The sequence below is a fragment of the Leptosomus discolor genome, chromosome 6 (assembly GCF_034619465.1).
Source record: "Leptosomus discolor isolate bLepDis1 chromosome 6, bLepDis1.hap2, whole genome shotgun sequence".
NCBI lineage: Eukaryota > Metazoa > Chordata > Aves > Leptosomiformes > Leptosomidae > Leptosomus > Leptosomus discolor.
This window is the reverse complement of record NC_141396.1, coordinates 64634328-64650352: the sequence shown is the minus strand read 5'-3', so window position 1 is coordinate 64650352 and position 16025 is coordinate 64634328. Positions and strand designations below refer to the sequence as shown.

Below are 16025 nucleotides of genomic sequence, written 5' to 3'. Positions count from 1 at the left end.
CTCTCCTGCTCCCCACGCTCCAGATGGGATTTAGGGACGATGCCAGTGACCCCGCGCCCCATCTGGCATTGTGCCTCTGGGCGCTGCCACCCTGGTCTACACAGCCAGTCACCACAGCCTCTGCCCCAGCCGCTGGCGCTCGGACCTCACAGCACCCTCACGCTGGATAAAAAGTGACATTACATGGGAAGAGAGTTAAGAAAAAGTATTTAATAAGGCGACAGGACAGACTGCCGTGAGCAGGCGCAGGGCATGCTGCTTATACACAACGAGCCCCTTTTATACCCTCCCCGATTTCCCCCTTGCTTTTCCCTTCCCCTGAGCATCCCATCGTACGTTTTGCATGGTCCCACGAGCCCTCCTCTGTATGGGATCACAATCTTCAGCTTAGTTTTTGCTTCCCAGCTGCTTTCCCCTTCCATCTTCCCTCTCAGTGACCTGACCCGTGGAGGGAAGGCCACATCATAGCATCAGCTAAATATTTATTCTGGCTTTTCTTTTTTTTAAGGAAAGCTCCCAGGCTTACTGTTTTGGAAACACACGGTAGCAATGCTGGCAAGAAAAATAACAGCACTGAAAACAAATTCACCTTTCTAGATAGATTCAAAGCCCTTCTCAGCCCAGCAACCTTGTCTAGCAATAAAATTAAGGCGACGAGTGTTTTCTTGTGAATTATTAATTTTATTTGTACAACTCTAGGCAACTGCCATGCTCCATAGGTTTCCATGCTGGAAGGGGCCCATTTAAGGTCGAAGAGTATTTGGGGTGAATAGTACCTTTAAATAAAGGTCAGTAAACTTAATAATCACGACCTTTAAAGCTACGCTGGGTAATAAGGATTGGCTAACAGCTATCCCTGCTCTTCTGTTCAAGGCTCTCACTCTGTGGTGTTGCAATGCCAATATTTCTGCTACAGACGGTACCCATGGATCTTTTTTATCTTGTCAAAACTGATTTTCGGGAAGGCCAATACCTCCACCGCTGTTCTGCTGAGCCCATTGTTTTTTCTTTCTCACCGGTTGTTACCAGTTTGAACTTTGATGCTGATCAAACCGATCATGATTCAGCTGATGATCTAACTGATCTCTACCCAAGGATCTGCCCCTCGGAAAGACACCGTTTCCTACTCAGCAGACCTGAGGGTGGCACAGCTCACTGTCTCAGAGAAACCCCATCACTGGTCAGACAACTCAGTTTAAAGGTCCCTAATTCCTCCCATTGTCTCTCCTGGTAGACAAAGGGACGAGCCCAGTTGAATCACGCACCCTGCAGATGGCAAAAGCCAGGAGAAGCAAAGCCACCCTCCAGGCTGGGCTGCTGGCCAACCACGTCTGGCCTGATGGATGAGTGTGGCAAATCCGTTCCCCAGCTCTCCTCCATCAGACCCTTCGGGATCTATGGGGCAGAAATTCTGCACAAGTTTCAGTTTGCATTTTTAAGGGCACAACATCCAGATAAGCTGCTCCTTCATCCACTAACACCTCACACACTCCAGGTAGGAGCTGAGCTTCTTCCACGAGAGTAAACCCAGGGCAAGGCTTTTATAATAATTCCAGTTATAACAGAAACAAATCCCATGCATACTTTTCCCATCCCAACATGGAAAACCCTCATCCCAGTGCTGGCGCTGGGATGAATGATCCTGTTACAGTGTTGTGAGCTCACACCAACTCCATCAGATGGCCAGGACCCATAAACTACAGCATAGAGGGCACACACATAACGTAAATATTTATCATGCACTTGTGATACTCAACATTTCTATTTCAGCTGCGTATCTGCTGCAAGACTGGCTTGTCTCTGAGGGCTGGATGTCAAAGAAAGCGCTTCTCCTAAAAATGGCCTGAGGGATCTTCCCTAAGTATAAACTGAATCGTTTTTTCACAAAAGCATAGAGCAAGGGGGTGAGACAGCAGCGGACAAAGGACAAACGCTCTGTGATCTGCATGGCATAGTCCAATAGCCTGCTGCTTTCACAGCTCCTGATCACACCGACATCTTGCAGGGAGTGAAGGACGAGGACGATGTTGTAAGGGGACCACAGGACAAAGAAGACAGCCACCAGAGTACAGACCAAGCAGAATGCTCTCCTCAAGCCAGGCATCTGAGACGTGGTGAGGACACACGCTATGCGGGAGTAGCAGAAGATCATGAAGAGGAAAGGAAAGAGGAAACCCGGGATGTTTTGAATGACCCGAAAGACAACTTTCCAAAACAAGTGTTTCTCGCCATAATCATGGGTGCACATGATGGTTTTGTTGTGGATTTGCCTTGTGCTGGTGAAAAGACCGTCAGGAACGGAGAGGAGTATGGAAAGGACCCATACCATTGACAAGATGAGGATGGACTTCCTCCGTGTCACAGAGCTGTGAGGAGACCAAGCATGAACTATCTGCAGATACATGTCCAGGCTCATGCAGCTCACCAAAAGGACACCACTGTAGAAATTCACAGTGTACATGGTGTTTAAGATTGGGCACAATACATCCCAGGTCACCCACTGAGAAATGTACAGAGCCCAGAAAGGAAGGGTTAGTAGCAAGAAGAAGTCTGAAACCACCAGGTTCAGCAGATACACCTCGGTCATCTTCTTTTTCTTCTTTATGTACCCAATGAGGACAATGAACAGGAGAGCATTCCCGGCCAAGCCGACCAGGAAGATCACAGTGTAAAAAGCTGGCAAGAACACTCTGCTAAAGGAGAGCACCTCTTCTTTGGTGCAGAGGCCATACTGCATGTAATCCTCCTTGTCCAAGTACTTGTACGGGTAGTCGCTCGAACGGGCAGCATCCAGCGAGGCGGCAGCGGTTGTTGTTGCCACCTTTGAAGTTGCATTTGACAAGTGGCTGCCTAAGAGCAAAAGAAAAAAGTGAAGGGGATCAAGATGTTGTTCCAATTCACACGGGAAAGGCAAACATCACATCATCAAGGGTTTTCCTTTAGGTCATAGGTCTAAATTTCTGTCACCTTCTGACAAGTATTTTGTGTCCTGCACTCCTCGGCCTTTGCCTGCAGCATGGGGACAGCTGTCTACACATATATGAAAAAAATAATTCTGGTTTCCTTACTCCCACACATTAAAACTTGAAAGTAAATGAACATGATCTCTTCCGACATAACAACCCACTTCCACCCTGACACCACTGCAAGATTTTGAGGAAGTTTCCGCTCTAAATTACGGGAAATTGACCACTACACCTCGCTGTGAGCTGCTTTAGATTCACCCAGGTCACTTCTGAGAAAGTGGCATCTCCGTTCTCAGTGAAGCACAAGCTGCACCAGCACATTTATGTTCCTGGGGTTGCTCCCAGAGATGGAATGCTGAACATCTCACTGTTCCTGGAAGGACACTGACCCCCTTCCGTGCCAACCCTGGGACACCAAGCCATGGATTCTTGCAAAAAGTATTAGTAAGTGGAAAATAATCATAGAATCACAGAAAGTTTTAGGTTGAAACGGACCTTAAAGATCACCTAGTTCCAACCCCCCCTGACATGGACAGGGACACCTTCCACTAGACCAGGCTGCTCAAAGCCTCATCCAAGGGAAGGACACATAAGTGCCAGAATCAAGTCCTGAATCAAGGTTAGAGGTAGAGATTCAGCTGGAAGGATGTTGCTGGAGTCAATCCCACGTTAGACAGAGCGTGCCTTGAAACCCTGCTGACCAAGGAGAGTGAGGGCCCTGCGGTTGGCTGCTCCCCAGGATCGCAAGCTGGTGTCAGTGTTTAGACAGCTGCAGCCCAGATTTCAGGAAATGGTGACTGGTTTGGACAGCTTCCTACTTTTGGAGCCCGATTTTCAGAAACATCCCCCCACACCCCCCCACCTGAAGAACACTACAAGGGTTTCATCTTCCAAAAGCCACCCAAGCCAGGCAACGGCTGTGCTGAAGAGCCCAACTCCTGTGCTGGGAGATGGGATCTGCCTGAGCCACCTCCTGTTGGTATCATGAAGGTTAACGTGGGTTTTAAAAACCAAGATTAATCTCCAGGCTCTGACGGCAAACCAGGGCTTTCACAGGGCAAAACCAGTGCAAATACCCCTAAAACACACCAGGGTTCACCCTTCCAGCAATTCCAAAACAGGCATGGCTGTGTAGTTCCCCTGCCTGCAGTCACTCCTGCTTCGTTCTCCTCAAGGACCTCTTTCTCCCATTCCCCAAGAGACCTGCAGCCACCAAGTAAATGAGAAAATGAAGCTGTTGGTCCCCAGTTGTGCCACACACCCCAAGGAGGACACACGCCACGGTGGCCCTGCAACTTCTAGGGATGTCTCCCTCCCCACGAACACCCCAGAAAAGGGGAGTCCCTCCACCCTAGGCGGGTTAAGCAAAGCACCCAAGGCGTGAAGCTGTGGACATACCTGTTGTGGTCCCACGTCTAAAATGGCTTAAATACCCATTCCAGGCAAAACCAGGTGGCTGAAAAGAAAAGAAAATTTGGGTTGGGCTGGATTGACATGTTTTCTTGCTGTCTTGCAGCTCTTAGGTGAGTGCTGCAGCGCACTTCAGACAGAGCAGCAATCTGCCATGGGAGAGCGCCAGAAAAAGACTTTTCTGGGAATTAGCTCTTTTTTGGTTGTTGTTTCTGTTTCATATTGTGGAGGAAATTCACCCTCAGAGATATGAGAGGAAACTTTGAGAGGACACCAAAGCGGCCCACCCTTCTGATCGCAGCAGCAACAAACAAGGGCAGCCCCCACACGCACCCTCTGCATTCACATCAGGACAAGGCATCCCCAAAATTAACATTTCTGGGTCTCTTCCAGCCCACCGAGATGCCTTTTCTCCCTCTGCCACGTCTTCCCCCCTCTATATCACGCTGGCACTAACATTCACATCCCCATCCCATAGCTCATCGCAAAGAACCGACAAATGCAACGTGAGCTGAGCTCAGAACTTAATCCCAAGCCCGTGGCTACATCGGAGCTCACGAGCTGGCTAACTTTCAAGAACCTCTCCAGGTTTCTCATGCAGCTTTGTCTACAAGCAAGGAGCAGAAAATTCACTTACAGGAGCTTCTTCTCCTGATCCCATCCTGCCGGAGGCTTGAATCAGGCTTTTGGGAACCTCCTATACTTATGCAAAAGCATGGGCAGGAAATGTGAGCTCAGTGTGACCTCCCTGGTTTTGTTTTGCTTTTCCTGGTGTTGATCCGTGGGTGACAGCGCTGGAGGAACCATCTCCCCGCCGTCTCCGAGCACGTGTCCCTCCACAACATCTACGACCGGCGCCTGCACCCACAGTTGGGCTTTGCCGTTGGAGATACCCGTCAGGGCCACAGTGCCTTCTGTCACGGGTGCCACAGGGACCCCAGCACCCCTCCTTCAGAAATACAACCTGCTCTTGGTTGCTCAAGACAGGCACCGTGCTAGGGATGGCCAGAGCCGCTGGGACCGAGGACCCAGGTCAGCAACAACGTGAAGATCGCTGGGCACGCACAGGCCAGACCAGGGCCACCCAGACACGCACCCAGACCAGCCACTTGCTTAAAGATGACCAGTTCCTTTTGCTCTTTCTCTCCATTTCTTCATGCATGCGTTTCCCCCGGACACCTTGGTCCTTCCCTTTTCTCCATCCCATCTCCTCCCAACCAAGCAATCTGTCCCTGATTTCTTTTTCCCTGTTGATTCTGGGTTTGCTGCATCCCGACCCTAGATGTGGCAACGAGCTCCCTCTCGTTATTCTGTTTTCTAAAAGCTTTAACTAGTAGAAACATCTGCCATTGAATGACAGATGGATATCAAGATGATGTCCACCCTGCCCACCTCCCAGCTCCCCCAGGCAGGATTGGACCTGCTTGGGCTCTACACTAAGAGGCTCCTGGGGCTGAGACCCCGGGGTAGAAATTGGCATTTTTTCCAGGAAAATTGAATAAACCACGTGCTACTTGGATGCTGCAGGATCTTCACCCCCTGAAGGTGCAGAAATTGGTGGGGACACGGCCGAGGCCAGCAGGCACCGCCAGCTCTGTGGGGACAACCAGCAGGCAGCAGCGAAACCTTGCAAGCGGTACCAGGACCTTGCCGTGGTTGAACGTGCAGAGATCGACCACAGCAGAAGATTGCCAGGCTCCCTGCCACAGGGACATTTTGGGGACAGCTTCAGGCAACGGCCCTTCGCTCGCCTGTCAAAGGTGCCTCTGATGAAGTGGTTTATCAGAGACGTTTTAGAGCACGACCATGGGTGAGTGGCCACCCTCCGGCCCGTTTCCTTCGTCTCACCACCAAACGGGGCCCTGGGGAACACCCTGCCCGTGCCAAGGCCATCCCCGGGTTGTGCTTTATAAATCCCAAACCGCCCTGGTAGGAAGAGGAGAACGGCGCAGCAGCGATAGCCACAGCTCCGCACCCAGTCTGCCCCATAGCAGGTGGATTCGCAGGGAGAAATACGTTATTTTCACCTATTTCTACATTTGCCACCATCAGCTGGTGCACACGTGTGCCTGCATTTAAAAGATACTTTATAATAAATGTATATCTGGGCAACATACACATCAGCAGAGAGCCAGAAGCCGCTTGCAAAGCCGAGGCACCAGACACACACACAGATGCTACAGGCGGCAGCAGTTTCATTAGCCCAGCAATTAAAATGAAATAAGTTTTTGTTTTTAATTGAGTTTCTCCCCTGCAGCACCTATCGCGCAGAGCTGCAGGGAATTAAACGTGCCTCTGAGAGTCACTGCAGAAAGTAGCCTTCACTGTAATTTATTACAAGATTTTAACTCAATTTGGGAGCCGGTAATTGCGTAGAATTTTTTTTTTAATTTTATTTTTTTTCTTTTCAGACTCTGCAGAGCCCTAATGGCTTTGGCAATTAAAGTAACCAGATTACCGGTAATGGGAAGCACATTTAGAGAGGTACAGCGGGACAACAAATGGTTCTATCTGAGCTTTTTTTTTTTTTTTTTAAATGCTGCAGAAAATGCGGTGTGTAAGCGGCGGAGCAGCCCCGCAGGAGCAGCAGCTCTGCTTCCCCCCCGCCCCGTGCTCGGAGATGGGGAGTCACAAACACAACCCCAGAGCGCTGCAAAACCAGGAAAGAGTTTTGGAGGGGAAAAAAAAGACTTTTCTTTGCTGTTTTGCTCTGATGAGTTGTCCCTGGGTTTAGAGGAGGGGTTTAAGTAACTTCAGGATCCCAGGGGATTTTTCCTCCCGCTCCAGAGTTTGGTTTGCTTACGTCAGGATCCATTCCTAGGTTGTCTTTGGGCTTCAAAATGCACCGCCTGGCATACGGCAGGGGCACAGCGAGCTCTGCTTGGAAGCTGAAATTGAGGAAAAAAAGAGTCAATGAGGCAGGAAAAAGAAAATCAGACCGAGGGAAAGCCGGGCTCTGGCTTCGCCCTCTGCAAAGGTGCTTCCAGCTGATGTCAAAGTGTGAGTTTATACCGATGTGGTGATACAAAATGGGGAGTTTCCAAACCCCCTGGCTTTCTAACGCTCCTCACCAAGGTGGGAGGCTGGGTGCGGCTGGGTAAGGATCCCGAGATGAAACCTCCATAACAACAGGGTGTTATCAAGCAGGCATTCTGTATTGCAGCGCTGGGCAGCACTGGGGATGTTCCACCATGAGTGCTCCAACGGGTTAGCAAAACCCATCAGTTCATATACCCAAAAATCTTACATAGTCATCAGATTTCCTGAGAAGGGCAATCTTACAGTGATGAGGTCCCGGGATTCATCTACATAGTCCAAGCACGTGCAGTAAATTTAGGGTTAGGGTCTTTTCACCCTCCAGTGGGCACTCATAGTCTTCCTCATCCTAGTTGAACCCTCCTTCTTCAGCACAAGCCAGGGCCCCTTTTCTGATGCAACCTCTTGTAACAAGCAATGGTGTAGATGTTTGCTGGGCATCTCCTTCACGTCTGGCATGTGTAGATGGCTTTGTCTCCTTGATGTCTCCTTGATATCTCCTTGATAGCTCCTTGATAGCTCCTTGATAGCTCCTTGATAGCTCCTTGATAGCTCCTTGATATTTGGAGTTTTGTCTCCTTAATGTCAGGCAAGATGTGATCTATTTACCAACTTCGCTCAGCAAATAGCTAAAACTATCCTTGTGGGGGAAGGGAAACTCGGGAAAACAGAGACACAAGCGAAACTAAACAAAAATATGCGAGTAAAGCTTTTGTGTACCACAGTGAGGCCTTAGTCAGGGATTGCCAGGGTTCAGCTCTTTCAGCGGGAAGTTTTTTGAAGCAAAAAGCCAAGTTGTGGAAAAAGCTGGGGGCTGCTTTACCACCTTGCAAAGGACGGCCTAACCCCCACCCCCACCCCCACCCCCCACCCCGCTTTTGGGGTGAAACAAGCCGCCAAGTCCCACCCCGAGCCTCTCTGCTCTGTAAAGCCGAGCTGTCCGCTCCCTGCCGCCCTCGGCAGAGGGGAAACCCCGGGGGTTTCGGGCACGGCCGCGCCCCACTGCCCGTTTCGAAGGCTCCAGGGGCTGTGGGCAGGGCAGGGGCGGGCAGGGGCAGGCAGGGCCTGTGGGCAGGAGCGGGCAGGAGCGGGGAGGGCCGGGCAGGAGGGAGGGCCGCCCGCCCCCCCCCCTCATAGCGCCCCCTAGCGGCGGGCCAGACACCGCCCCCACCGCCCACCCCGTGACTCCGCGCCGGCGTCAGCGCACGCGGTGACGTCACGGGCTGCCCCGCCTCCCCGCCCTGTATAAGGATGCGGCTTTCACCCACGGAGCTCGGGATTGGCTGGCGGCGGGCGGGCGGGCTGCCGCGCGGCACGCTGGGAGCTGTGGTTCTCAGCCAGCGTCGGCGGCGCCAAGGGCGGAGAGGGCGGGGCGATCCCGGCCAATAAGAGCCGGGGGGCGGGGCCAGGCTCGGCAGACGCCGGCCGGTATCGGGAGCAGCGAGGGGGGCAGCGGCAGCGGGTTGGTGAGAGCCGGGACCTCCGGTGGGGATCGCGGGGGGGGGGGTGGGGGTGGGGGCGGGGAACCGAGGTGGGGGTCGCGGGAGCTGAGGCAGGAGCTGGGGTGCGGGGAGACTGCGGTGGGGTGGGGGACACCGTGAGCAGCTCTGGCGGCAGAGGCCCTGGGGCGGGGGGGGAGGCGGGGGAGGCGCCTGGGCCTGGAGTGGGGCAGAGGCGGCGCCTGGGCCTGGAGTGGGGCAGAGGCCCGGTGCGGGGACGTGGGGCTGGAGTGGGGCAGAGGCCCGGTGTGGGGTGCGGGGACGTGGGGCTGGAGTGGGGCAGAGGCCCGGTGTGGGGTGCGGGGACGTGGGGCTGGAGTGGGGCAGAGGCCCGGTGTGGGGTGCGGAGACGTGGGGCTGGAGTGGGGCAGAGGCCCGGTGCGGGGTCGTGGGGCTGGAGTGGGGCAGGGACCCCGTGTGGGGTGCGGGGACGTGGGGCAGAGGCCCGATGTGGGGTGCGGGGACCTGGGGCTGGAGTGGGGCAGGGACCCCGTGGGTCTGGGCAGCGGGAACGCAGCCTGGCGGTGCCCAGGGCCCTTGGCGGGAGGGGCGCTGGGCCGTGTCCCTTTACCACCCGTGTCAGAGCTGTCCCCCGCGGGTGGCCGCACTGCTGCCCCACGGCTCCCCGCTGAGGGGGTGGCAAGGTCAGGGCAGCCCCAGGGGTGCGTTTCGCCGGGCTTCCTCCGCTCTGCGCCCACCCCGGCCTCTGCAGGAGCTGAAGGTCGCGGAAACCTCTTACAGGGAAGGAATTGGTTCACTTCTCGATAGCCTTTTCTCATGCAAATCTCCCCTCTGGCTGCCTCCACCTCTCCCGAGGCACCGGGTGCTCTCGTGTTTCCTTCTCCGAATGAGTCAGGCTGAAACGTAACTTATATTTAGCAAATCAGGGCAGTGGTAGCAGGCGCAGAGAGACCAACTCCTTTGGCCTGCAGAGGTTTGCACGTTTGGTTTAAAATAACCAAACCCAGTCAGTCTGCTGTCACGGATGCGCACAGAATGCCGCGTAACCGGGGGATGCAGCCACGTTTGAAACGTTCCTTTTGCACGTGCTTAAATTAAATTCCTGTTGGCCTCTTTCAAGAGCTTGGAGTCCTTCCGTGTGAGGCCGAGCTGTATATGTTGCTGCTGAGCACGTTGGTGGCAAAACTGGAGCGGTATCGGTGGAGATTTTTCCAGCGGAGACCTCCGTGGTGTTGCTGAGCCAATTGTGCTAGAGAAATAGCTGCTCCGTGAGGAAGGAGGCTTATGGCGGGCACTGGAGAAGGAACAGGTCTCGGGGTGATCTGTGACGGGGACAGCAGGACAAGCTGGCAGGTTTTGGCGGGTGGTCTTACTGGTCTGGTGATGGTAGAGCCCTTCTCATGGCCGCTGCTGCTGGTTTTGTTTGGTTTTTTTTTTTTTTCCCCTTGGGGGCAGGTGGGAAATGACCTGTGCTGCAACGGCAACTCCCCTCATCCTCCCACTGCATCCCCACGCGAGTCTGTGCCTACCAAGGGCTTCCCACCTCGTTCCCGCGCCTCGGCAGCGCCCGTTTTACCCTCTGTGCTCTCCAGCAGGGGGTTGAAACCGCCGTGAGCGAGGTGGGACAGGCCGTAGTGGTGACTGGTGACTTGCCAGGGAGGGCTGACCTTCCGCAGCGGCTTTCCACCCTGAGCTGTTCTTGGCAGGGAGTGAAAGCGGAGAAATGAACTTCTCTGAGGTCAGAGCTGCTGTTAAGGAAGAGCCTGTGATGGCAAAGCAGCGTGGTGGAGGCTGGAAGCGCTAGAAAGACACGCAGGCAGCGACCAAAAGCTTTCGGTGGCTTCTCGCCGCGCGGCGAGGGGCGCTGGGATCTGTAACGGCGGGAGAAGGGGTGGCAGGAATTGGTGGCGTCGCTCCTCAGCTCGAGTTTAGCTCTTGTGCTTGTACCTCGCTACGTGGATGTTCGTGACTGGGTGGAATCCGCGAGGGATTTTTCTTTTCCTGAAAGATCTTTGTGTTTCTAAATCCTGACGGGAGACTCTTGGTCTTCGCAGCCACCATGTCATCCGGTCAGGAACCCGTTTTCTCCGAGTATGAGACCGACACCAGCCAGACATCAAAGCTGTTAAGGAAATTTAAAGAGACGCCGTTTGTCCCCATCGGTAAGTTTAAAGATGAAGAAGGGCGGTTATGTAGATCTTGCTCTTCAGGCAATCCGTGTGGGAAACACCCTCCTTGCTCGCTGTTTTCCTGGGAAATCACTTCCTCATGTAGCCTTGTGGTGTGTGACAGCACTACTGCTCCTGCCCGGAATGGTGGTGGTTCTGCAAGAAACAGGGAAATTAATGAGGCTTGTTACCTTAAATAAAAACCTCAGAACCTACAATTGCCACGTGAAACCTTCCACCCTTCTCTGCTGCCATCCCGTAGTTTAAAACGTGTTTTTTTGGGAGGTCTTGTTCCCCTCCCCTGGCTTGAGGCAGTTGTTAAAGTTCTCAGCCCCTCTGCCGAGACCCCCAAAAAGCCTCTGAGGGGAGAGAGGAGCAGTCGTGTTTGTCCTGAGAACTTCCCTCCCATCAGGAGCTGCCTCTGACATGAGACACGTTTTGATTTCCAGCCCCCTTAAACGGAGAGCGGCCGGGTCAGGCGGGGTGAGCGGTTCCGAGCGGTTGCCAGCAGATCCCCGTCACTGGTTTCTGCCGCCGCAGGACTTTGCTCTCCAGCTTGCTGGGGCCGACTGTGAACTCAGCAGATTGGCAGAACTTGGGTCAGAGCTGGTTTGAGGATCCCTAAAACTCTTCATTGGTATTTAATGAAGTTGCTGTGAGGATCAGTAAGGGTTTACAGCCTCACAAGGGGAACTGGTAATAGTCATGTTCGCGGAGACCAGCTGTCTGCGCTCTCACCAGTAAAATATACACAAAACTAAAACTAAAACCACTTAGAACTCAGCAGCCTCCTTTGCACAAGGTAAATAATCATCTGTAGTACGGAATAAAGTGGAGGGAGTTGGGAAATTCTGCGCCTTGCTGCTCTGTTCGGTGAGAGCAGCGGTGTGCACAGGGTGGAGCCACGTTTGGTCTGTTGAAGGACTCAAAGTGAACTTTGCTGAGGCTCTTGCCCCGCAGCACGGGACCATCTGACTCGCCCTGTCCCGGTGAAAGCTGGACAAACGTGGCGGCACCCAAAATAGCAGCTCAGCGGGGGGGGGGTACGTCAGGGTGCATCCACGGGCTGAGGGTCCGAGCTGCAGCCCAGCAGGGTTCTTGGGGGTGAGCTTCCCTCCAGGAAAAAGAAGGTGCAGGCAACACTTGTGGCTTCTGAAAAATATTGGGAGAAACTTCAAGACTTTTGAGGTTCTGCCGTGGTGGTTGAACGCGAGTGGCAACCTCTCGCGTTTCTCTCGTCCGTTGAATGAGGCTGGGACTTGCCCAAACCCAGCGTGATTAGATCAAAACACGGTTGTTCCCCGGGGTGTTTGAAGCGGGTGGCTTCACACTTGGACCTCGACTCACGAGGCCGCTGGCCTTGCCTTGCAGGGATGGCTGGCTTCGCCGTGGTGGTGGGCTACGGGCTGTACAGGCTGAAGCACAGAGGGGACATGAAAATGTCGCTTCACCTGATCCACATGCGCGTGGCAGCCCAGGGGTTCGTCGTGGGAGCGATAACGTGCGGTGCGTACCCACAGGGAGGCTGTCCTGCCCCTCCCCGGGAGCCTCTTGGGTCTCTTCTCCACGTGGATGATACAGGGGGCAGGGTGGGGGTGTCCAGGCCGTGGTATTTCGGGATGTTGGTGGTGTTTGTTCAGCCTTTCTAGATGTTTAAGTGCATGTACTCAGCATTAAACTGCTCTGACTTTGAGAATAGAAGTTTGAACTACTTCTAGACGTGGGAAGTATCTGTTCTTCATACGTCAAGTTCTGCAGATGATGAAATGGGAGACAAAAAAAAAGACTTTCTGATGTTAATATGATCCCTTGTAAATATGTTGCTGTTTGTGAATTGAATGTGCTGGAAAATCAGCTTGTGTAGACTGTGGTATGGTATATATTTTATATATATATATTAAGGACTGGAATTGTGTCCCTGAATATATATATAAATAGATAGATCATATATATATAAAAAAAAATCTAGATAATAGACCATTTTTAAAGGATCTAGATCATAGACCATTTTAAAAGGGTCTAGATCATAGACCATTTTAAAAGGGTCTAGATCATAGACCATTTTAAAAGGGTCTAGATAACAGACCATTTTTAAAGGGTCTAGATAACAGACCATTTTTAAAGGGTCTAGATAACAGACCATTTTTAAAGGGTCTAGATAACAGACCATTTTTAAAGGGTCTAGATAACAGACCATTTTTAAAGGGTCTAGATAACAGACCATTTTTAAAGGGTCTAGATAACAGACCATTTTTAAAAGGATATTAAAAAAATATATATAACGCAGAGTGATTTGTACCTCCCAGGTCTCAGCTGAGTCCTGCAGCCGTGCCTGTGTGTAAATGCACACCCCATGAAACGCTGTTTTGTCTAGACTGAGTTCCCAGAAGGTACCGCAGAAAAACTGGACTGGGTCTCAAAGCAAACTAGCATTGGCTTGGGATCTGCGTTTTCATATCCCGTTTCTCTGTATATGAAGAATTTTGCAGTGTTCATCACTGCTAGTCAAAAAAATAAATACAGGCAGCAGAAGAGGCAGGGAAATGTTATTTCTGTTGCTGAGACTATCACTGCTCAGATGTGGAAACCCATTATTTCCTACTCAGCCCAGCTTTGTAACTGTGCTGCTGTTTCTTTCTTGTAGGGGTGCTGTACTCAATGTTTCGGGAGTACGTGGTGAAGCCCAAGGAGTAATGGAAACCTGACTGAAATCTCTGTCCTGGTGGTGGCCTGTGTACTGCAGCTCCAAACTTCTTCAAATCGAGGGAGAAAAACTTCAAATCTTGGGGGAGGGGAAAAAATAGATGGTGTTAGAGAATTGCCCTAGATCTGTTCTGTGTATGACACTGCCCCGAAGCTGGCAGCCTGGGGGAGCGGCTATCGGGGTCTGGCTCTTTCTGATTGACACTACCATATCCCAGTTTTTAGGGGATATAGTGGAGTACAATCCTTTTATCTTCCCCTCGACTGCCCTAAAATTGGTGAACTTCTTTTGCTGCCGTTGCCCAAAACCACAAAGTCTCAACTTGCCTCTGTCAGGCCTCGGGCAGGACGTGGAGGTCACGTCTGTAAGATGGCGTTGTGAATGCTTTGCTGCCATTTTCTATCCTGTATATTTGTCAGCCTCCAGCTTTGGAATTTAGAAGCTTCAAGTAGCACTGAGTGACTTCTAAAATATTGAGAGAGATATAAACATCTATTTTTTTTTTTATTTAAGGCACAAGATGAGTATTTGGTATGTTGCAGCTATTTAAATGTTGTATTTATTCATTGTTAATGAAAACGCAGGCTCCCTATTTTTACTATAGATTTTCAGAGTCTTGGATTACTATATTTTGTAACTTTATTTACAGTGTTGTTCTGAATAACATTTAAGTATAACATTCACAATACATATTGTGAAAACTAAACTGTGATTTGGTGTTCTAATGCTTTGGGTTCAGGATGTGATCTAGCTCTGACTTCTGCAGTGTCACTCCCCACGGGAATTTTAAAACATTTACATCTGAAAAGCCCCCATCGTCCTCGAAGAGGTGTTAAAACCCTTCTCTGTAAATTGCCACTGGTATTTTACACTCAGAATCCCTTGTATCTCCAACGGCAGCCGTAAAAATAAATTGTGTTGATAAAGCCAATTGGTAAAAACCTCATTTTCTCCGATTAGCTTACATTCCATGGCAACAGTATGACGTCTCTGTAATAAATCCATGTTGTACAGAGCAGCGGGAGATGAAATACGAATAAATGTGAGCACTGGAGAAAACGAGTGTTTGGCTGTGCGGTTGGGGGGGGGGGGGGAGGGGCTCCCCCTGCCCACGCACCCTCTTGCAGGGAGATGGGGTGAGCTGGTATCCCTCAATAAAAATCACCTGAGAGGGTGCAGCGCTACTGGAAAGGGCACCGCGAGCCGGTACATTCCTGCTCTCCTCGACTGCTCGCCCTGGCACGTCTCCCTCACCGGGCTTGAGCTTGGCGGGGGGGGGGTTGGGCATGAGGAGCCGCCCCTCCACCGCGCACAGGCCTTTTCCTGCAGCTGCCACTCTCCTGCCCACCCCGGGGCGGGCTGAGGAGCCGCTTCCCTCCCGGGCACAGCCGGATCCCCGAGGGACCGGGCTTGCTACGGGCCCCGCGGCCTGGTGGCGCCTCCGGGGCGGCTGAGGGCAACTGTCATGGCGGTCGGGCTGAGGGGAAGGCCGCCAGCCCCGCCCCTCGGGCGGTGACGTCCCGCGCTCGGCGCATGCGCGGCCCTGCCCTTCCCCTGCTCTTGTCGCCGGCGGGGCCGCTGTTGCTATGGGAACCGCGTGGGGCCGCGGCCGGGCCGGGAGCAGGAGGCGCAGCCGGAGGGAGAGGCAGCGCGGCCCTGGCAGGCCGCAGGACGAGGCGGGCGTTGGGCGGGGGAGAGAGGGAACCCCCTGTGTCGTCCCCCCAGCAGCTCTGTGGCAGAGCCCTCTGTGTTCAGGCGGTACCCAGGTAGGCCGGAGGGCTAAAGGTTGCCCCCAGGCCAGCCCTTCTGCCCCCGGGGGCCCCGGGCTGTGCAGAGGCACCGGGCTCTGCTCCTTTGTCGGTCCTTAATGCACCTCGTCCACGCCCGAGGGGTCCGGGCGTGGAGGTAAAGCTGCACAAAGGGACATAACGTGCCTTTTGGCACTTGGTCGGGATGGTTGCTGCCTTGGTGTGAGAAAGGGCCATTACTCAGCGGAGGGTGTGCCTTGGAAAGTTTGTACTGATTGTTTTTCCTAGACCAAAGGTGCACTCGATTATTTTTTTGCTGACAGTAAATGCCAAACAGAAGGAGAGGGGGCTGGAATAAATTCGAAACCTGATGGCCTTTAGTCATGCTAAGTAAAGCTCTAGACATTGAAATAGGTAGCGATGTTATCGCTTTAATGTTGTCACTTAATGCTTAGAGAATCGGGGGAAAGATGTAAGCCACGCTCTTGCCAACTAGTGCCCCAAAATTAGGTTTAACAGAGATCTTTCTTCCC

The 16025-nt window shown here is 52.6% G+C and overlaps 2 protein-coding genes across 2 annotated transcripts; one reads left to right on the top strand and one right to left on the bottom strand.

The window, feature by feature from the left end:
* Positions 1–1735: 1735 nt before the first annotated feature.
* On the bottom strand, positions 1736–5073 carry LOC104352647 (atypical chemokine receptor 2). Its single transcript, XM_009959036.2, has 3 exons — positions 5014–5073; positions 4365–4422; positions 1736–2850 (listed from the first exon to the last, which is right to left on the bottom strand). Exons 1-3 carry the CDS (start codon positions 5035–5037, stop codon positions 1736–1738), a joined length of 1197 nt encoding a protein of 398 aa, XP_009957338.2. The 5' UTR covers positions 5038–5073.
* A 5842-nt stretch (positions 5074–10915) lies between these two features.
* Positions 10916–13830, top strand: HIGD1A (HIG1 hypoxia inducible domain family member 1A). The gene is made up of 3 exons (XM_009960138.2): positions 10916–11034; positions 12412–12546; positions 13685–13830. Exons 1-3 carry the CDS (start codon positions 10932–10934, stop codon positions 13732–13734), a joined length of 288 nt encoding a protein of 95 aa, XP_009958440.1. The 5' UTR covers positions 10916–10931; the 3' UTR covers positions 13735–13830.
* Positions 13831–16025: the final 2195 nt, after the last annotated feature.